The following is a 22,550-nucleotide window of genomic DNA, read 5'->3' as shown; positions in this document are numbered from 1 at the left end:
CATGAAAAGGAGTTGTTTCAAAGATTGTGCAGGAAGACCTGAAAACTGTTACTGGCACAAATTTGAAACACTGTAACAGAGTTAGGATTTTGGGGCGTCCCAGAAACAGTGCTGCCTGGTAGGAGAATGGCGCATTTGTGGCTTACTCTTGGGAGTTCTGCTGAAGTAACACATCCTCTAGGTTAGGGCTGTGAGTGTGGCTTAAGTAATGACACTTCTGGAAGGGAGCACCCATCACTGCTCTTATAGTGACACCGGATGATAATGTGGCGGAAGCAGCACAGCCCCTGAAGGGAGAACCAAGTACTACTACATATAGAGTGCTGCTGCAGTAAGACAGCCCTCAGGGAGGGAGAGACAAGTAATGCCCCAATATTGACACCTTCTGGAGGGGCTAGAAGTGCTGCTGGAGTAAAAGCCCCTGGGCAGGGAGATGCCAATACTGCTCTTACATTGACACTTGAATGAGCGGGTTGTGAGTGCATTGAAGGACACAGACCCTAATGTGGAAGAGTCAGAAACTGATTTTACACTGAACTCTGCTGGTCAGGAGTGGGGCTACTGTAGATGGATGAAACGTCTGGGGCTAGGATCCAAATGCTAACCATATGTGCTGCTTATTTTATCCTGTAATCTTCTGTCTACTGTTGCAGCTTTGCTTTCACTTGTGGTTTTCAAGTTCCATCCTAGTAGAGGCCTGACCGCTCCCTAAACTAGCATGTTGATTCAGAACTCAAGCTTACTAGCCTAGGACCCCTCTTCTTTCTCCTGTGACTATATTCCTCTCTCTTTTAGATGAGTCGGTCACTCTCTGGTATGATGCTGTGAAGCCCCCTCACGCAGCACTGCACTGGAGTCTCCTGCATCCCCTGGTGGAATCGCAAGCCAAAAGCCGCAACAAGGTCCGGGCTGTCCGCCATCTGATCCAAAATCTGAGACTTGTCAAATCCCAGGCAGAGGTGGAGTTGATGAAGACCGCAGGCAGGATCTCCTCCCAGGTACACACAATTTATGCATGATAAAAACATTGGCTAGGTGCCTTAGTATGCATGGTTTTCACTTTCCTGGTCTGCACTGTGGTATGCCCTTCACTGGAGGAGCCTGGCACAAACCTGGACAGTGTGCTGAATGATGGAAGAGAAAAGAGCGCTGCCGCTGTGCAGACACATGCTTATGCCTGCATTGGGCTAGCACAGCACTGAAAGGTGGGCTAGCGTTTGAAAATTCTGGTCTGTCTTTCAATGCAGAATTATTGACAAGTCTTTAAAGATACTGTTGCTAACTGTCACAAGCAGGCACAGTGACTGACTGCATCCATCTGCAGGAGAGGTGACTGGATGCTTGCTGGGTCCCTCTTTGCGCACATTCCTGAGGGTCCAAGCTGAGGTCGTTTATGTGATATGTGGAGCACCCTCCCCAACTGCTTATTTACCCTTGCACCTGTGCTTTAATAAAGCGGAGGCATAAAGGCAATAGTTTTCCCTCATTTGTATGGGGTTGCTCTCACATTTTGCAAAGGCGCAGTCCATATCACCGAAGGCGCGGCACAGGCATCTCCTGCCCCTTCTGTAATACCAAAGTACCCTGGGGTGGAGCAAAAAGGAGGCACAAATAACTGCTTCACCCATGGGACACTTTGCATAGTACAGCTCTCAACATGCAAAGTGGAATGCAGTGCAGTTTGCTCCCACAATTTATAGAATGGTTTTCCTGCCACAAATCGTGGGAGTTAACATTGCGATTTTCTCCCAGAATGCAGTCTCATTTTGCATACAATCTGAAACTTGCACCTCCAATGGGATCAGCTGCCCCATCATTATTGGGACCAAAGCTTTGGGTTGATTCTATCACTTTGTGAACAATTGTATTTTCAGACACTGCACCAGCCAGTGAAGTATTTAAACACTTTTCTTTATTCATTTTTTTATATTTAATTTTATCTGCTTTTATCAGCAGCATTAAAAAAAGAAACAAGTGATTTCAAATCTAGTTCAAGTTAAATTAAGCATGTCCATCGCAGTTGTTCTTCTTATGTGGACATAGTTTGACGTCAACTAGGGCATATCTTGGGAATTACGTGAAGAGCAGACATTCCTAGTGCATGCTTGGCTACATTCATGAAATGGGCTGATGTTTTGGAATGCTAGCGGTTGCTAGGATCATAAATCTAAACTCTTAATTGATTATGCTTGCATGAAATGGCATTGAATTTATAAAGCTGTAAAATAGATTATTGAGTTAAAAGAGCTCCAAGGACATCTGTAATCTGAAGGTCACAAGTTTGAATCTCAAGAATGTTGATCTCAGTCTTCCATCCTGCCTAGGTTGGTAGATCTGATAGAGACATCTAGCTGCAGATTCCTTACTTTTGAATTTCCCAGGCGTCAGACTGGATCTGGAAGATTTTTCTTGAAGCTATAACCCTGCGCGCTGGTAGGTGGCGTCGGTCGGCTCTGCATAATGTCGGTGGCGACACCTGCGCCGTTGTGCCATCCACGTCACCTATGTAGGCATCACCTCGGTGCTCTAACTTCAGTTCTTTTCTTTCCACGCCTGGCAGCTCAGATCCGTGAAGAGAGCTACCCACTGTAACTTTTTAACAGGCTTTTTTGACGTTTTGTCTACCCCTTTTTGGCGTGTAGGTTTTTTCCTCATGTCAAAGAAGACTTCTGTTTACAAGCCGTGCAGCACCTGTCACCGCGCCATGTCAGTGACGGACCCACACTTGGTTATGTCTGGTGCTTGGATTGCAACCATGACTCGAAGTCATGCTCCTACTTCTGGGCCATGACTCCAAAAGCTTTGAGGGAGCGGTCCCTAAAGTTGCCTGCAGCCAGAGGCTCGGCACACGTCTTTCTCCCCGGAGGTCTCATTCTCGGTTGAGAGGAAGGACCGGCACTGCTCCAGGAGTCCCAAGTCTTCGTCCTCCCACTCAAAGTCGTCGAGTCGATCAGGTAAGAAGCACAAGAAACATAAGAAGTCGAAGAGTGGTTCGACCTCTCCAAAGCTGACATGACGGAGGAGTTTCGGCGCTCTAGGCCTTATTTCTGGGAACCTGTGCCTGGATTGGCTCCACACTTCCCAGCCTTCCCGGGAGTCAGAGCGATCCCCGCCTAGCTTGAGGACTTTTAGGATGCCATGTGCCTCATATTTGGGCTGCCTGACCCTATCGGTGCTCCTTTGGGCTCCGGAGGCTCAGAGGGGGCTCCATCAGGTTCCGCACCAGCGCTGGTCCCGACACCGCCCAACTGCGGTGCTAACCCCATTGTTATCCCCGACGACCCGGTGCCGGATTGGCGCCTTCAGCCGCCAATACTGGTGCCAATAGCACCCTTTGGTTCTAGGTCACTTTCTGAAGAGCTAGGAATGGAGGAAGGTTGAGCGGGATCGCTGGACCCTTTACAAGACCAGCCTTGTCAAGAAATGGACTGGTAAGAGGAACTGGGTGAGGTCAGTGGACTGGATACCTCTCCAAATTCTGGCCTGCTTTCTCCCCTACCATGGCTATGGAGCATCATACGCTATAATTGTGCGAAGGGCAGATGAGATCCTGGGCCTTCAGCTCCCTTCAGTGGCATGTAGGACACACATCTTGATGGCACTCCTGCAGCCTGATGTCTCCTCCATGGAACCCTTGCTACCTTTCAAAGAGGCCTTAACTGATGTCCTACTGGAACCTGGTCCAAGCCCAGCACAAGGTCTCCTATGAATAGGACAATTGCCCTCCGCCAACACCCTGCACTGGGTGACCCAAATTTCCTCACCAGCACCCTACCCCCGAGAGCTTGGTGATCCAAACTTCTACCTCCCAAGGCACGTTGCCTTCCGCAACCCTGGATAGGGAATTCAAGAGGCTAGATAGTTGGGGTAAGAAAATGTTTTCTCCCCCTAGCCTTGCATTGTGGTCGGTGAACACCGCATGCTTATTGGGCCGTTATTCCCACACTTTGTGTGAAACAGTTGCACAAGTGCTGCCTCAGGTCACAGAGGAGGCCCAGGCCATCCTCTCCCAAGCAGTATCAGACAGGAGAGATGCAGCAAAGTTCGCCATTCATTGTGATCTTGACACAACTGACTCGCTGGTGAGAGTGATTTCTTTGATGGAGGCGTTTTGATGCCATGCCTGGTTGAGGACTTCTGGCTTTTCAGGTGATGTCCAGGCTTCTCTCCTGGACATGCCCTTTGATGGCACCCGTCTCTTCGGCGACAAGGCAGACATGGCGCTGGAGCACTTTAAGGACTCACGGGTGTTGGAGCCGGCCTCGTGGCGTGGTCCTGTTCCCCCTCGCTAAGCCGCACGAGGTCCCATGCACCTCGGGGCTCCCCCATTTTGGATTGTACGTGACTCTACGTAACCACCTACGTGACCCCGCTCCACCCGGCCTCGGTCCCAGCGAGGCCCGACATCGAGGCGCCAACCCCTGGCCCGGGGGATACCACGTGAGCCCTTCCCACTCCCGGCGAAGGGCAGTATCGATGGGACCCCCAACCGTCCTTCCACACCTAGGTGCGATCGCCCCACAGCTCTCTGGGGCCTGGCGCCTCTCCTGCTGGGCATCTGGCCGCGCCCTACCCGGCCTCTCCGCCCTCCTGGGCGCAAGGGTCCGGACATCAAAGGGCTCCAGACCTATATCTGGGGCGACCCGGCAACAAGAAGACAGTTGTATCCTGGAGTCAAGAGCCCTGCTGATCGGATCGCGGCTGACCCTACGGAGAAAGACTCTTCCTGAAACTACACTCTGAGCCCTGCTGACGACGTCGCGGCTCCACCGTGCTTAAAGACCTTCACGAACCTTTGGGGCCCTGCTGACGCTGTCGCGGCCCGACCTTGTTGAAACGTACCATCAGAGCCCAGCTGACCTCGTCGCGGCTCGACCGAAGCGGACCTACCACCGGAGCCCTGCTGACTGTGTCACGGCTCGACCCAAGCGGAACTACCACCCGAGCCCTGCTGACGCCGTCGCGGCTCTCCACGTCCGAGCCGCTCTGAGACCAGCACTCAAGGTCTGGCGCAGAGCCTTCCCGTACCTGGCTGGTACTAAGACTGTCCCGCTACCCTATCCCTCCAAGGACATTGAGACTCTTACGGGGTCACTCGATCCCACTGTAAATATTGAATGTGCTACTATTGATAAAGAACCAAGATAAGCAACTAATACGGAGTCCTGTGTGGTGGTGTTACTGGGCCTAGTACGATCATAGGAGAAGGACCTCCCCTAGGGGGCTTCTCAGCAGCGCTCGGCTATAACTTTGCGGTAGGAAGGTGCCCCGGAGTAGTCCCCCCGACGCCCCGGTGGTCCTCCCTCCAACATTTGGTGGCCAGCGACGGGATCCGAGCCAGACGCAATCGTACAGGCAAGTAACGCACCCACTACCTAACCAGACGGAAAAAGAAAAAGGGAACCATGGACGGCCAAGAAGCAACCGTGGCCGCAACCTTCCAGCTGGAAAAGCTGGAAGAATACACCCACAAAGAACTAAAACAATTCTGCAAGGACAAAGGGATCCCAACCACAGTATTGGGCACCAAGGAGGAAATGCAGAAGACCCTGAAAGCCTGGGCAGAAGCCGAGGCCACTCCACCCCGAACCGAAGGGACCTCAGCCCGGGACAGAAACCTGCCACCGACCATAACCCCGACAGATGGGGGGCGAAGCATCCCGGAAGCCAGCCTGTCCCACGAAGAAATGCGAGAACGGGAGAGGGTCCGGACACACGAAATGGACCTCGCACGACTCCGGCTGGACGGTGAGCTCCTACTGGCGGAGAAAAAAATAGCCTTGGAGCAACTACGGCTGCAGGAGGAAATCGAAGAAAAGAAACGGCATCGGGAACTAGAAGAGAGACGGCTAACCCTCGAGCACGAGAGGAGCCTCAAGGAACTCGAACTGAAATCCAAAACGGGGGAGACCAGCACCCCCGGGGCCGCCCTGCCACTGACCGAGCCAAAGGTTCATATCCCCAAGGATGTCGTCAAGGAATACTACAAAAACGACGACATCCAGCAGTGGTTCCGAGCCTACGAGGTAGCCATGACCTCCCATCGGGTACCCCGGAAGGATTGGGGTGCCGGCCTATGGGGGAGGTTCCTCAGCGAGGGCCGTGATACCCTGCTGCAACTCCCCGACGCGGTGATGACCTCATACGACCACATGAAAGAAGCCCTACTCACCCGCTACGGACTATCAGCCGAGATGTACCGGCAGCGCTTCCGGGACTGCAAGAAGCTCCCCGGTACCACATGGGTCGAATACGTGGACTTCTTCAGCCGGGCCTTTGAAGGGTGGATAAAAGGGAGCAAGGTCACCTCGTACAATGAACTGTTCGACCTCATTGTCTGGGAGCACCTCGCCAACAACTGCTTCGTTGAACTAAGGCAACACCTCCTGGACAGTAAGCTGACCGAGCCCCGGAAGCTCGCCGCCGAAGCCGACCGATGGGTCAACACCCGGGTTCCCCGGAACCCCGTGGGGGACTACCAACGGAGTACCACGGGACCTCCTCGCCAGCGGGGCGGAGGAGGAGGGTCCCACCGCAGTCGAGAATTCCCGGCCGGGCCGCCCAGAAGCCCGCCACGAGGCCAAGCCGCCAACCACACGTCCCCGACCCTGGGCCGAAGGGGGACCCCCATCGCCCGGCCTGGACCCCGACCAACGGTGACCTGCTTCGGCTGCCAGCAGACCGGCCACTATGCGAGCGACCCGGCCTGCCCCGTGAACCGACGGAACGGGACCGCTGGGCCCCCTCCCCGACAAATAGCCGCCGCAGCCCTGGGGGAAGGAGAGGACGAGGAGGAAAACCGCGACGACGGGTCCCCCGAGTGGGAACCAGCTGCCATGTCGCTCGTATGCCTGGGCTCCCGAGAAATGGTGCCCCGAGCTGCCATCCCAAGCAACACCCAGAAGTACCAGCAGTGGGTCACCATCAATGGACGACGGGCCGAAGCCCTCCGGGACACTGGGGCCAGTGTGACCGCTGTCCGCTGCCACCTAGTGACCCCCGAACAAATCGTGCCACATGTCCTATGCCCTGTCCGGACCGCGGACAACACCGAAAGCATGTGCCGGATGGCCAGGATCCCCTTCGAGTGGGGAGGAGTGTCCGGCACCCTAAAACTAACTGTCCGCGACGACGCCCCAGTGGACTGCCTCCTGGGGAATGACCTAGAGAGCTCCCCCTGGGCCCAGGTGGAGCGCCGAGAGCATCTGGGGATGCTAGGGCTGCCCGAGTGGGCCTGCGCCACCACCCGGTCCATGACCGCCCAACCAGCCGCTGCCGCGGCCCCCGACAAGCCTATGGGCCCAGAACTACCACCATCTTCCGGCCCAGAGGAACCTGACGATGAGGCCGGGCCATCCGAACTTTCTCCCGACGAGGCAGCCGTCCCTCAGCGAGGTCGCCGAGCTGGCCCAGTGGCACCACGACGGGGGCCCCACCCGCGAACAATTCCAGCAAGAGCAGAAGGCCTGCCCGTCCCTCGAGGGGGCCCGACAGCAAGCGGCCGCCCAGGCCTCGGGGGACCCCACGGGAACCCACTGGGTCTATTGGGACAATGACTTATTGTATAGCGAGCAGAAAGTCGCCAAACTGGGAGCCGGCCGGGTGTTGGTGGTTCCCCTCCGATTCCGAGGGTTCCTCCTGAACCTGGCGCATGACGTGCCCCTCGCTGGACACCTCGGGCGGGACAAGACTTACAGCCGCCTAGTGACCCATTTCTATTGGCCCCGAATGCGGAGAGACGTGGACCATCACTGCCGGTCCTGCCCGACCTGCCAGGCGAGCGGAAAGACTGGGGGTCGAGTTAAAGCCCCCCTCCAACCATTTCCAGCCGTCCACACCCCGTTCGAACGAGTGGGGATCGACATCGTGGGGCCCCTCGACCCCCGAACCGCCCTGGGACACCGCTTCATCCTGGTACTGGTCGACCACGCCACCCGATACCCCGAGGCCATCCCACTCCGCACTGTGACAGCTCCAGTGGTGGGCCGGGCCCTGATGGGCATCTTCTCCAGGGTGGGGTTCCCCCGAGAAGTGGTGAGCGACAGGGGTACGAACTTTATTTCAAAGTACATGAGATCCCTCTGGCAACAATGTGCGGTCACCTACAAATTCACCACCCCTTACCACCCCCAGGGGAACGGACTGGTCGAGCGGTTCAACAGAACCCTGAAGGGAATGATCAAGGGCCTGGAAGAGCCCCTGAGGAGGAGGTGGGATGTCCTGCTGCCCTGCCTCCTGTTCGCCTATCGAAAGGTACCACAGAAATCCCTGGGCTTCAGCCCCTTCGAACTATTGTATGGGCACCCCGTCCGAGGGCCCCTCAGCCTGGTCAAGGAGGGCTGGGAGGCGAACGTCCAAGGTGTTCCCCCCGACGTCTACCGGTACCTCCTGACCCTGCGGAACCAGACTCGGAAGTTCCGGGCCCTGGCAGAAGCCAACCTCGAAGCCAGCCAAGAAGACATGAAGCGCTGGTATGACGAGAATGCCTCGACCATTGAGTTCGAGCCGGGCCAGCAAGTCTGGGTCATGTCACCCGTGGACCCCTGCGCCCTGCAGGACAAGTGGACCGGGCCCTTCAAGGTGGTTGAGAGGAAGAGCCCCGTCACCTACCTGGTCGACATGGAGTCCCCGAGGAACGCCCTCCGGGTCCTACACGCCAACCGGCTCAAGCCCCACTTTGCCCGGACTGAACTAAGCCTGCTGCTGGCTGCTGACAATGGGGACGAAAGCGACTCCGAGCCCCTACCAGACCTCCTGGGGTCCTCGGGCCAAGACGGCTCCTTGGAGGGCGTCCACCTCTCCGCCACCCTGACCCCAGAACAGCGCCATGACTGCCGGAAGCTGCTGCAACCCTTCGCTGCCCTCTTCTCGCTCACGCCTGGGGTGACCCCCTGGTGCGTCCACGACGTGGATACCGGGGACAGCCCCCCTGTGCGACACCGCGCCTACAGAGTACCTGACAGAGTCCGAGCCTGCATACAGACCGAGGTCGCCAAGATGCTCGCCCTCGGAGTCATCGAGCCCTCAGACAGCCCGTGGGCCAGCCCGGTGGTTTTGGTGCCGAAGGCCGCCGCCCCCGGCACTCCCCCGGAACTCAGATTTTGTGTAGACTACCGGGGCCTGAACGCAGTCACCAAGACCGATGCCCACCCCCTGCCACGGGCAGACGAGCTGATCGATCGCTATGGGGCCGCCCGCTACCTAAGCACCTTTGACCTCACCGCTGGGTACTGGCAGATCAAGCTCACTCCCGGCGCCCAGGAACGATCCGCCTTTTCCACCCCCGATGGGCACTACCACTTTCGGGTGATGCCCTTCGGTAGGAAGAACGCCCCAGCGACCTTTCAGAGGCTGGTGAACAAGGTCCTGGCCGGGCTAGAAGCCTTCAGCGCGGCCTACCTCGACGACATTGTTCAGCGACCATTGGGCCGCGCACCTAGGACACCTCGGGGAAGTCCTGGCCGCTCTCCAAAGGGCCAGGCTCACAATTAAGGCCAGCAAGTGCCAGATCGGTCAAGGATCTGTGACCTATCTGGGCCACCAGGTGGGGAGTGGCCAGGTGGCGCCCCTCCAGTTAAAGGTCGATGCCATCCAGGCGTGGGAGCCCTCCGCAACCCAAACCGCTGTCCGGGCCTTCTTAGGCCTCACAGGCTACTACCGACGATTTATTAAGGATTATGGCAGCCTTGTGGGCCCCCTTACGGAGCTCACTTCCAAGAAACAGCCCAAGGCGGTGCACTGGACGCCCCGCTGTCAGACCGCTTTTGAAGCCCTCAAGGCGGCCATGTGTGCTGCCCATGTGCTCCAGGCCCCTGACTACAGCAAGGAATTTGTGGTTCAGACCGATGCCTCGGAGTACGGGGTCGGGGCGGTCCTCTCCCAGATGGACACCGAGGGCCTCGACCGACCTGTGGCCTTTATCAGCCGCCGACTACTGCCACGAGAACAGAGGTGGAGCACCATCAAGCGGGAGGCCTTCGCTGTGGTATGGGCTCTCAAGAAGCTCCGGCCCTACCTTTTCGGCACCCACTTCAGGGTCCAGACTGACCACCGGCCCTTGCGGTGGCTCATGCAAATGCGGGGCGAGAACCCCAAGTTGTTGCGATGGTCCATCTCGCTGCAAGGGATGGACTTCACCGTGGAACACCGGCCCGGCAACGACCACGCCAATGCTGACGGCCTGTCCAGATTCTTCCGCCTCGGCGAGGAGAACCCCCAAGGAGATGGGTGACTCTCCCTGCCTTCAGCTGGGGGGGACGCGTGTTGGAGCCGGCCTCGTGGCGTGGTCCTGTTCCCCCTCGCTAAGCCGCACGAGGTCCCATGCACCTCGGGGCTCCCCCATTTTGGATTGTACGTGACTCTACGTAACCACCTACGTGACCCCGCTCCACCCGGCCTCGGTCCCAGCGAGGCCCGACATCGAGGCGCCAACCCCTGGCCCGGGGGATACCACGTGAGCCCTTCCCACTCCCGGCGAAGGGCAGTATCGATGGGACCCCCAACCGTCCTTCCACACCTAGGTGCGATCGCCCCACAGCTCTCTGGGGCCTGGCGCCTCTCCTGCTGGGCATCTGGCCGCGCCCTACCCGGCCTCTCCGCCCTCCTGGGCGCAAGGGTCCGGACATCAAAGGGCTCCAGACCTATATCTGGGGCGACCCGGCATCAAGACGACAGTTGTATCCCGGAGTCAAGAGCCCTGCTGATCGGATCGCGGCTGACCCTACGGAGAAAGACTCTTCCTGAAACTACACTCTGAGCCCTGCTGACGACGTCGCGGCTCCACCGTGCTTAAAGACCTTCACGAACCTTTGGGGCCCTGCTGACGCTGTCGCGGCCCGACCTTGTTGAAACGTACCATCAGAGTCCAGCTGACCTCGTCGCGGCTCGACCGAAGCGGACCTACCACCGGAGCCCTGCTGACTGTGTCGCGGCTCGACCCAAGCGGAACTACCACCCGAGCCCTGCTGATGCCGTCGCGGCTCTCCACGTCCGAGCCGCTCTGAGACCAGCACTCAAAGTCTGGCGCAGAGCCTTCCCGTACCTGGCTGGTACTAAGACTGTCCCGCTACCCTATCCCTCCAAGGACATTGAGACTCTTACGGGGTCACTCGATCCCACTGTAAATATTGAATGTGCTACTATTGATAAAGAACCAAGATAAGCAACTAATACGGAGTCCTGTGTGGTGGTGTTACTGGGCCTAGTACGATCATAGGAGAAGGACCTCCCCTAGGGGGCTTCTCAGCGGCGCTCGGCTATAACTTTGCGGTAGGAAGGTGCCCCGGAGTAGTCCCCCGACGCCCCGGTGGTCCTCCCTCCAACAACGGGATAACGCCATGTCCTTGGGCCTCTCAGTGGTCACTCGTCCCCAGTCTGCCTTTCGCCCCTTTCGTGGTTACGGAAGGGGATTTTAGCCTTGCCGGCCATACCCCAGCCACAACACTAAGCCAATTCAGCAACCTCTACGTGGCCGTGGACACGGCTTGTTCCAACCCCGTGGGTCGGGCGACCAGAGGTTGGATCAGTCCTCCACCCCCCTTGCAACCTCAGCCTCCAAACCTTCCTAGTCCGGCCCTTCAAGATCATGGGCGGCAGTTGGTGGCAGGATCAGCCATAACATCCACAACTGGCAGAACATCACCTTGAATAGGTTGAGGGTTCGAAAAATCATGAAAATGTTACTAGACCTGCAGGTCTAGTAACTTTAGTAATCTACTTGACCTAACTGAAATGTACATGACCGATGAACTGGTTTCAAACTGTGTGATCCTAGGCAAATAGTTTGTCTTATGGAGCCCCCTTTTTCTTTATTTTAACATAGGAGAGTACCTTCAAATATACAAGTTCACTATTTCTGCTGTTCACAAAAACTATTTTTTATTTACTAGACTAAATGTTTGCTCCATGTATAACAAGAATCAAGTCCATATATAGGGTACACATGATTTCTGGCTTACCTCTTAGTTCATTAATAACATTGTCATCTGGGCCGGAGCAGTAATAATTCCCAGTTCATGTTTAAAAACTAACTTTTCATAAATATATTACCAAAGCCTGATGTGGTAGGGCATTGTCATTTACAGATAGCATATTTTCCATTGAAATGGCCACAAAACTTTCCCAGGAACATGTAGATATACTGATAAAAGCACATAAACAATTTTTGGAAATTGGGTTTCAGCAAAAATATAAAAAATGTGCTCATCACCAAGTAAAGTGTTCTAGTTTGTTTTGATCCCATAAAAAATATTTTTTTTATCCACAGAATTACAAAAATGGGGCTTCATAACTAGTGAAATATATTTGAAATGTTTGAACAGTTCACTTAGCTATTTCAGTGTTGACATCTGACATCTTAAAGCCTTTCATTTAACGTGTTTTGCATGGTTCAATTGTCACACAGTTCACTTTACAAAATCCTCTAACTTAAGTCACAGAAAGAAAAATAAATGTAATAAGATAAGCTGACTTTTGACCTCTGTCTCTGAAAGCCAGCAAATATGACAAGATAACCAGATTTAATGCATTTTTATTGCTCTTTCACTTTTGTAAGCAATAAAGATGCCTTTAAATCTTGTTATCTTGTCACATTTGCTCTGCTTTCAGAGACAGAGGTCAAAAGTCAGTTTGTCTTCCCTGATGTTAGAGGATTTTCAACTTGCTATAACGGGTTAGTAGTCCCTAAAAATAGCTCGTCCTGAATAAATCTTGCTTGATAATGCGAGTGGATTAGCCCTGAGGTGGGTCTCCCAGATAGTCCGAAGGGGCTACTCCCTCCCCTTCAAGACTACCCCTCCCTCTATGCTTCCGACTTATGACAGGCTGACGGAGGATCACCTGACTTTGCTTCGGGAGGAAGTCATGATTCTTTTGGCCAAGAGAGCCATAGAGAGGGTTTCGTCGCCAGAAGGAGGCTGTGGTTGTTATTTTAGCTACTTTCTGGTCCCAAAGAAGGAAAAGGGCCCGCGCCCTATCCTAGATCTGTGAGCCCTCAAATACTTCCTAAAAAAAGGAAAAGTTCAGGATGCTCACTTTAGCTCAGGTCTTGTCTGCCCTGGACCCAGGACACTGGACACAGGGCACATTTCCGTCCTGCCTGCTCATTGACACTACCTGTGGATTATAGTAAGACACAAGCACTTTCAGTTCACCGTGCTCTCCTTTGGCCTTACCAGTGCCCTTTCGGGTGTTCACCAAGGTGATGGCGGTGGTTGCAGCTCATCTGCGCTGATCATGGGTGCCAGTTTTCCCCTATATTGACCACTAGCTGTTGAAGGCGTGCCTGCCCCAGACTGACTGTCGTCTCCCACCTCCAGCATACCTCCTGCATTCGCTGGGGTTCACTATCAACGTGCCGAAGACACACCTTACTCCCTCTCTGACGCTCCCTTTCATCGAAGCTATTCTGGACACAGTGCCTGTTTTGGGCCTATCCTCCTGAACAGCGACTCCAGGATATTCTGGCTAGGATACTGATGTTTCAGCCTCTGTTCTGGATTTCAGTGAGAATAACTCTAAGACTGTTGTCCTGCTGCATACTGCTAGTGACACATGCCAGATGGCTTATGCGGGCTCTGCAGTAGGACTTGAAGTTCCAGTGGATGCAGCATCAGGGGATTCTCTCCAACATTATGCAGATCTTGGAGAGAACTGCATAGGACCTGCAGTGGTGGCTAACTGACCGTGATTAGGTCAGAGGCAGACCTCTCTCCCTTCCCCAACCAGACCACACAGTAGTGACAGATGTGCCACTTCTGGGATAGGGTGGCCATTTGGGAGAGGAGGAGATTAGAGGACTCTGGTCCCAGGCGGAATCCGGACTCCACATGAACTTGTTGGAGCTCCGAGCGATTTGCTTGGCATTGAAAGCCGTTCTTCCTTCAGTAAAGGGAAAGCTGGTTGAAGTGTTCACAGACAACACCAACACCATGTGGTACTGCAACAAACAGGGCGGGGTGGGGTTTTGGAACCTTTGTCAAGAGTCTCTACGTCTCCGGACTTGGTTGGAACAGCAGGACATATCCTTGGTGGTTTAACACCTGGCAGGTTCTCTGAATGCTAGGGTGGACAAACTCAGCTGTCGATGCCTAGCGGATCACGGATGGCGTCTCCATCCAGAGGTGGTGCCAGGTCTCTTTGAAAAGTGGGGAGAGCCTTGGTTAGATCTGTTCGTCTCTGCTGAGAACGCACAGTGTCAGCAGTTTTGCACGCTGTAGTTTCCAAGGCGGCTCTCACTCGGAGGCACTTTTTATCTGGAGTGTAGCTCAGGCCTCCTATAAGCCTTCCCGCCAACACCACTCCTGTCCAGAGTGTTCAGGCAGATGAAGAGTGACCGAGCCCAAGTCATTCTTGTGGCTCCGGACTGGGCATGGAGAGTCTGGGATGCCAATCTTCTCCAACTGAGCATCGATCCTCAGATCAGGCTGCCCCTTGGGGAGTATCTTCTGCCCTAGCAGCCAGGGAGGGTCGTTCACCCAAACCTGTCAACTCTATGCCTTCTTGCGTGGAGATTGACTGGTGGCAGTTGATAGCATTCAACCTTCCTTACGAAGTTTGAAATGTTATTTTGACAGCCCTGCGTCTCTGTACCAAGCCCTTGTATGCCTCCTGGTGGCACAAATTTGTAAAGTATTGTACTGAAAGATCTATTGATCCTCTTTCTACTTCCCTTTCTCACGTTTTGCTTTTTATGTTGACCCTTTCCCAGCAGGGCTCTGCACTGGGCACTCTCAAAGGGTACCTTTCAGCTCTGCCTGCCTTCCTGAGGCTGCCACATCAACTCTCATTATTCAAATCTCCCATTGTAAATAGATTCCTCTAAGGACTTGTACATATGTTACCACCTTCTACTTTCATTATGCCTCAGTGGGACCTTAATTTGGTTCTCACCTTTCTAATGTGTGCTCCATGTGAAACTGCACAATTGTCCCCTCCGGCTGCTTACTATCAAACAGCCTTTTTAGTGGCAATTACATCTGCCAGGACGGTGATCGAATTGCAGACTCTGTTATCCAGGTCTTCTTACCTGACCACCGTCCCTGATGACCAACGCCAAGCACCGTGCGCAGGGGTGTTGCTCGAAGAAAAATCTTCCGGATCCAGTCTGACTCCTGGGAAATTCAAAGGTAAGGAATCTGCAGCTAGATCAAATCTCTACCAGATAAGGCTTTACCGAAGGTAATTAACTTGCTCATTGAGCACCATTAAAATGGATGGTGATAAGTTTAATTACTTCAGTTGAAAAAATGCAGAATTGTGGTGTGAAGTGCTGCATACAACAAGTTATATGATCAAATGTCCATTATTAAGTGAACATATTTTTGGTGTATAGTCACAGCAAATCTCCTATCTGTGGACCTTTGGGAATTTGTAATCTTTTTTTTTAATTTTATTGAAAAAGAGGCATGTAAACAATCAGAGCACAACATTGCTCAAAAGATCCGTAGAGCACATTGATACGGCATTAATAGCTCATTGCACAGTACATTATAAATGTTGTCAGAAGTCACATACTATACAACTTCAGCAGCACCCTCATCCCCGCTCCCAGGTGGTTCACATATATCCCCTCAAAGTGTTCCACGACCCCCATATTTGTGACCATTTTGTCGGGCACCCCCCTAGAGGCATAAATAGGAACTTCTGTTACCATGCACCAGTCCAAGTCCTTAGCCCAATCGACAACGCTGGGTGGGGTCGGGGCCCTCCATAGACGTGCAATGTTTCGCTTGGCCACCATGAAGCCCAGAGCCACCCAAATTCTCTCCTTAGCGCTGAGGTCCGTGGGGTCCCAAATGTTCAATAAAATCAATTTGATATTACATGGTATCTGTTGTCCCAACGCCTCCTCCATCATACACACCACTCCCTCCCAATATTTCTGTATTATAGTACATTCCCACAGAGTATGGATGAAGGTGCCCTCTTGCCCACATCGTCGTACACAACCACTGTCTTGGGCGTAGCCCATATGAACCAATGAGGGTCCAGACGGGAATTTGTAATCTTAATGCCTCTATTTGTATTTATTTTCAGTTCATGTATCAGTGGTTTAGAACCTACCAGGCTCTTCAGTCAGAGCAACACATTCTTGTTCAATTGATCACATTAGGAAAGGACTAAAAATGTAAATAAATATTTGTTAGAAATCCCTAAATAATGTGTTGCTGCTGCTAAGATCTTTAAAGTTTCCCAGTTCATAGAGGAGTTAATTACTGAGGCTTAGCAAGTCTTACTCACCTCTTACTTAGATAGGTGGAGGTATGATCCCTGTTGTATTGCCTCTCATGTGCAACACACACACATCTCCATCCGTTCAAGAGTTGGGCTGCCTTTCATTCTATAAAATGTCTGAGCGATTGGCAAAGCCTTGTGACCTACAGCACAAATAATGCACAATCTCCTAACCGATAATATGAACAGAATATAATACACTTAGCCTCGCAAGCTGAGTCAAACCTGGTTTGTGAGGATAACCATGCAACCCATTACAAAGTCTCCTGACTGCCAAACCTGCCAGGATGCCATATCAATGCCATGTTGTACCCTATTCAAATGCCCATTACATATCAGAGCACAGCCTTTCCTCTGTTCAAAGCCTTTTAGCTTATTTTCATCTACTATGCTTACAGAGTTTTCTAGTTCTTAGCCCATAACCTTGATGGTCTTGAGAGACGCAGGGAAGAGACTATTACTCTGGAGGGAACAGTACATTTTGGCTAATTCAGATTGGGCCGCTTTTTGTTTCAGGGGCATGAAGAACGAGCCTGTCCAATAACATACCAGACACTTTCCACTCCTTGGTAAATGCAAAAACAACACAACATGGACCTGACTTGGTGACCTATGCAAACAACAGTGCTGAACTATCAAACCACATATTCAACTTTGACTGTGACATAGCATCAGTATTTAACTTGACAACACACATTGGTTAACCACTGAAGCTAAACATGTGTTGGCTATGACTATTTATATATCATAGGCTGAATAATTAAATGGTTACTTACCAGTACGAGTAGTTTTGAAGCTTGAAAAATATTCTGGATTTATGCTATGCGTTATTCCACCATCTAGTGGTTGGGTCCAGAAACCTCTTGATAGTCCTCTTTTTCTTTTTATTTGTTTTCCTTTGTTGCTGGGCGTCATCTGTATCCATTTGGTGCTATGTCCATCCCTCCATGACATCAGATGTGTGCCCCCAAGCCACTGTGCAAGGTTGCCATCTTCAGATTCTTTTTTCCCCTTGGCGACTCTCCTTGTCTTTAATGGCTTCCTTTTATGTTTGAGCGGTGTCACAGTCTTTTTCCCTTTCCGCTGCACCTCCTTTCCTGGGGTAGGTAGAGGACCGCCTGTGAATCCAGAAAAGTCATCAAGATGCAAAACTACTCCTACTGGTAAGTAACCATTTTGTTTTGAAGCGTAAATCTTTTCTGGGTTTGCATGCTGTGCATTGATTTTATAGCAGAATCTTTGTTCACTTTTGAAGGTGGGGTTGAAATGAGTTTGAGCTTGTGAACAAATGTTTCAGTTCTCTTTGTCCCACTTGGGATTCCTTGTCGACTTGGATGTCCACACAATAGTATTTTGTGAAGGTGTCGATTGATGACCATGTGGCTGCCACACATATGTTGCTTATTGGAACGTTTGCTAGAAGGCCAGGGTGGCTCCTTTTTTCCTTATGGAATGCAACCTGGGTCTTGTGACTAATCGAACCCCAGCTTTTTGTTAGCACAATTACGATGTTTGTACTGTCCACCTTGCAATGGTTACCTTCATCGCTGGTGAGCCTTTGTTCGAGCTTGCAAATCATACAAAGAATTGGCTTCCCTTTCAGACCTCCCTTGTCCTTTCTAGATAGTATATCACAGCTCTAGGTACATGTAGCATACACAAAGCTCTTTCGTCTTGTGTTTTTGGTTGCTGAAAGAAACTCAGGAGCTGAATAGTTTGGTTAACGTGGAACTGTGATATGACCTTTGAGAGGAAGCGCGGAATGATCTGCATGACTACTCTGTCCTTAAGTATTTGCTGCTAGGGCTCCTGAGTGGTTAGCCCCTACAGCTCGCTTACCCTGCGCAGTTTTGTGTTAGCAGTTAGGAAGGTGGTCTTTAGGATCAGGAACTGTAGTTCTGCCTTGTGGAGAGTGGTTCAAAGGGATCCCTCATTAGTTGTGCTAATACCAGATTGAGGTTCCGCATTAGTGTGGGTGTCGATCTGGGTGCAACTATTCCTTTTGTCCTCATGAAACCATTTAAAACCAGTTATCATGATAAACTTCTCCCTATATGTCCTCTTGTGTAGGCTGTTATAGCTGCCAAGTGTACTTTCAGTGAAGCATATGTCAAACTGTTATCTAGGAGGTATGTTAGGTACCTGATTTCTGTAGTGCCCTCTGTCCTGTTATGGAACAGTTCTTTTTCCCCACACCACGGGACATATCTCTACCACTTTGCTGTGCAGCTTTTTTTTGTACTTGGCCATCAGCATCTTTTAGAATGTCATGGATCGCTTTGGAAGATCTAGGTGTCCAAACTCTATCCCCTCAGTAGCCAAGCCACTAAGCTTAGGCTGTTTGCTTCCGGGTGGTGGATCCTACCTCCATGCATGGAGAGGAGTTTGTGCCTTGTTGGCAATCTTTTTTGTTTCTTGTGCATCTTTACTAGGTCTGAGAACCACTTCTGTCTTGCCCACTGGAGGGCGAATAGAGTCACTGTCATATGTGACTGTTGGCACTTGTTTATCACTAGAGGTATGAGAGGGATTGGGGAAACAGCATATGCACATTTCCCTGACTAGTCTGTTGACAGGACATTCATCTTATAGCGGTGGTGTGTGTGCCTGGATGCAAGCCTTAGCATTATCTGGAGTTGCTTACAAATTGATCTCTAGAGTACCTTAAGAAAACTGTTTTGCCCCCTTTTTAGCTGCTGGATGCTGGTTTTTGACTCTGACAGTGCACTGAGGCCTGCTAACCAGGCCCCAGTGCCAGTGCTCCTTCCTTAAAACAAAGTGATGGCTGATTGTTTTACAATTGGCCAAGGACCTTAGCACTCCTGTACGTCCCTAGTAAATGGTACGCCAGGTACCTAGGGCATGGCTACTAAAGAGGGACCCTAAGGGCTGCAGCATATCTTATGCCACCCTAAGAGACCAACACACAAATTCCACAGACTGCTTTGCAGGCTGTGTGTCATGGTGCAAGCCATGTTTGAAAACGTGACATGGCACACTCCTGTGTGCCATGTGAAAGCACTGCATGGGCTATATGTAAGTCACCCCTACAGCAGACCTTGGAACCCTAAGGTAGGGTACATTCTAGCGCATGTGAGGACAGGTCAGCAGGAGCAGATATAGCCCTGTAATGTCTTGATCCATTGGTGGATATTATAAGTGAGCAGGGGAGCCATCTTTAGATATGTAAGGGCACTGGTCAAAACGATGTTCCCAGCTACATAATGGCTTCAATTAAACCTATGGTGTTTGGTATCAAACACCTCTTATTAATAAACCCATACTGAGTTAAGTGATTTATGAATATATGCAAACAGAGGGTTCCTTAGAAATACCCACTGAACCCTATTGGAGTGTGCTGATTCACTGGTCCTGTCCAGCCTGCCACCACAGACGAGTTTCTGACCCCCTAGGAGGTGAGAGCCACACTCAGAGGTCAGAAACCATGCCTGCTCTGGCAGGAGGTGTTTACAGCTCCTCCAGCAGGATGGCTAGTAAAGTTACATGCCAAGGCAGGAAGATTAAAGAGCCCACTGCCTTTGATATGCAAGCCCGACTTCCCCCACACCTGGAAGATATTACCTCCTGCCCTGAGGCCCATTTAGCATCAGGACAGGTGGGAAATTAGCAATGCAAGGAGGCATGTTGCTCCTCCAGGCTAGTCACACCCCTAAGGTAAGAATTCCATCTTATGTGTAGTGGAATTAGGAACTATGTGACAGGATAATGCCCACTCCCCACAGGAAGTAGTCATCTAGAGGGTGTAGTCACCCCAGGGGTAAGAAACCCTTTGGCTACTACCCTTTACTCCCCTTATTGCCCTTAAATTGAGTGTTTAGGTGGCCCCCTGACACCAGGAAATCAGATTAGACTACTGGGAACCGAGGAATAAAGGAGAAGGACCGAAGAGAGCGAGAACTGAAGAAGTGTACCCAAGATTGTCGAGAAACCCTGCTAGTCTGCTCGCGCTTGGACAATTGTTGGGACAAACTTTGCCAGGAGCTGGACACCCTCCCCAAATCCTTGAAGGACTGCCCAGCACCTCAATAACTGGAAAAGATCTCCCTTGGAGTAGTGGAGCTGCTCCCCTGCATCTGCTGGCACCGCAAATCATCTGCCTGTCCACCGTGTTGCTAGCCATTGGGCTCACAGAAGGAGAAGTATGACCGCGAAAGGTCTTTGTGCTCCAGGAGGCCAGATCTGTCCCCTTGCCAAGTTTGGAGATGCCAGGACCCCCAGGAGCCATCCAGCACCAAAATCTTGGGTACCAAAGCAGTTCAGCAACCAAGGCTTGTTGTTGGTCCAGTCTGGACTCCAACAGCACAAAGCAAGACCTACTGTCGAAGGTTGTCAGGACCCACCAGGCTAGCACCGAGAGTGGACCTTCTTCCTGTAATGACAAATTTTAGATCTCCCCTGGACCAAGGAATGTACCGTCACTTTCCCAGGGAGAGAATATCAGTTCCAAACTTACGGAATATAACATATACACAGCACTTCCTAAGGTGGGCAAACTTTCAACACTCCCCCAAAGGCAAGGCAAGAAAACAATATATACACAGACTTTGCACATCACTTGCCAGGATTAGACCAACTTCCCATAACACAATTACCTGCTAGAAGGGAATTCACCCATCCTTCTACAACAGAATACTTGGCCAAAAAGAGTCCACAACTCCTGCTACAAGGAAAAGACGAATTTGTATATCTGGGATGTATTTATTAGTAAATAGCATCACACAGTAAGCCAAATTCACCTATCATTGCAGACTCTAACATATCAATAGTATGATTGAAACACAATCAATGCAAATATATATATATATATATATAAATATATATGTATGGATATAAGAATCAGAAATAAGAAGGAAAGGAGAGAATCAGTAAAGAATCAAGAGACAGTTAGTAGCAGAGACACCTCACCTAATGCTCCATCATTTCACCCTGCTTTGCTCAAGGGGAGTCCATTGCTTGAACCGGGCGAAAGCTCAGAGGTGACACCACTTTTTCCATGACAGCACGTCTGCTTCACGGATGAACTTCCACCAGGCCAGTGTAGACTCCCCTTTTTAATACACATTCAAAGACAGCGAAGCTTCTAGCAAGCTCCGCCCCTAGTTCTCATGAGAGCCCGTACCAGCTTGCTCCAAGGTCACAGCAATGGTTGATCAGGGCCTTGCTATGGCTACGAGTCAAACCATGTACATTCCTCTGATAAGAACCAGTTCTCTCTAGTCGGAAAAATGCGAAAAACAGGAGAGAGCAGAACATGCCCTCTACTTCGTGCAGGCACAGAAAATGGCTTCAGCATGAAAATGAAGTTAGTTAAGCCATGCACACAGAAAGGCCCAAAGCAAGATGGAATCAGAAAAGCAAGGATGCACCTATAATTTTCATCCACACAACTTACAAGCACCACTGTGCACACAGAAAAGTTTGAAGCAAGGTAAAGTCAGAAGGCAGAATGACATTAGACCACGTCAAAGCCAATAGCTCAAAGTCATAATTCACCTAACCCAAATAACATTATAACTTAATCCCTCAGTATACAACATTGAGCACGTGTGTACCACCACCCACAAGACTGCACCTCAACATCCCATACCTTCTATTCTTGGAAAGACTAATCCACTAAAAGGCAGAAGAAAAGCAGGCATATGCAAACCCATCCTACATTAAGGCTAAGGTAACATAACACACTTAAGTCAATACAAAATGGTGGTCGTTGAGGGTCATCATAGGTTGTCAGACCACAAAAGTGGCTCATTCACTACACTTCCCTTTTCCCCTCCTCACCAGGTCACCAAGACACAGGGTGAGTCTGTGACCGACCGCGGCCCGACAGCTCAAAGCACCCCTGCACCTGCACCCCATAGTCCGAGCTCAAGGAGAGGATGGTGCCAACATGGTCCTGAGACCCTCAAGAGCCGAGCTCACCCTTGGGTTTTGCCAGGCTGGTCCCCCACTCGCTGCCTGAATCTTTTTTTTGTTGCAGGAACCACTAGAGTCTTTAGCAGCATGACCTTGCCGGACAAAGCACAACTGCACACAAGCCCCCCCCCCCCCCACCCGAATTCGAGTGGACCGACGGTGTCCCTGTGTGCCCTATGCACTCAAAATTTGAGCCTCCTGTGTGTGTATATCATCTTTATTCGGTTTCAGATATAAAACCATAAAAGCACAAAAGACAAACAACAAAAACAATCCTTTCAGCGGCATACCAGGACACAAGGACTAAATAAGTAAACACACAAATGCGAAGCCTCAGGTGAGTTACATACAGTACTGATTACGCTAAATTGCACCCTTGTCGT

General features: G+C 51.5%; 1 protein-coding gene across 3 annotated transcripts in view; it reads left to right on the top strand.

The window, feature by feature from the left end:
• Positions 1–22,550, top strand: part of XPNPEP3 (X-prolyl aminopeptidase 3) — a 242,456-nt gene that overhangs the window by 178,745 nt on the left and 41,161 nt on the right. For all 3 annotated transcript variants that reach the window (XM_085601057.1, XM_085601058.1, XM_085601055.1), the window contains one exon: positions 796–998. In XM_085601057.1, the coding sequence (XP_085457183.1) occupies positions 796–998 (203 nt within the window). The remainder of the gene's footprint in view (positions 1–795; positions 999–22,550) is intronic.

The sequence above is a fragment of the Triturus cristatus genome, chromosome 4_2 (genome assembly GCF_964204655.1).
Source record: "Triturus cristatus chromosome 4_2, aTriCri1.1, whole genome shotgun sequence".
In the NCBI taxonomy this organism is placed as follows: Eukaryota; Metazoa; Chordata; class Amphibia; order Caudata; family Salamandridae; genus Triturus; species Triturus cristatus.
The sequence above is the reverse complement of the archived record's forward strand: the minus strand, read 5'-3'. Positions and strand labels throughout refer to the sequence as shown.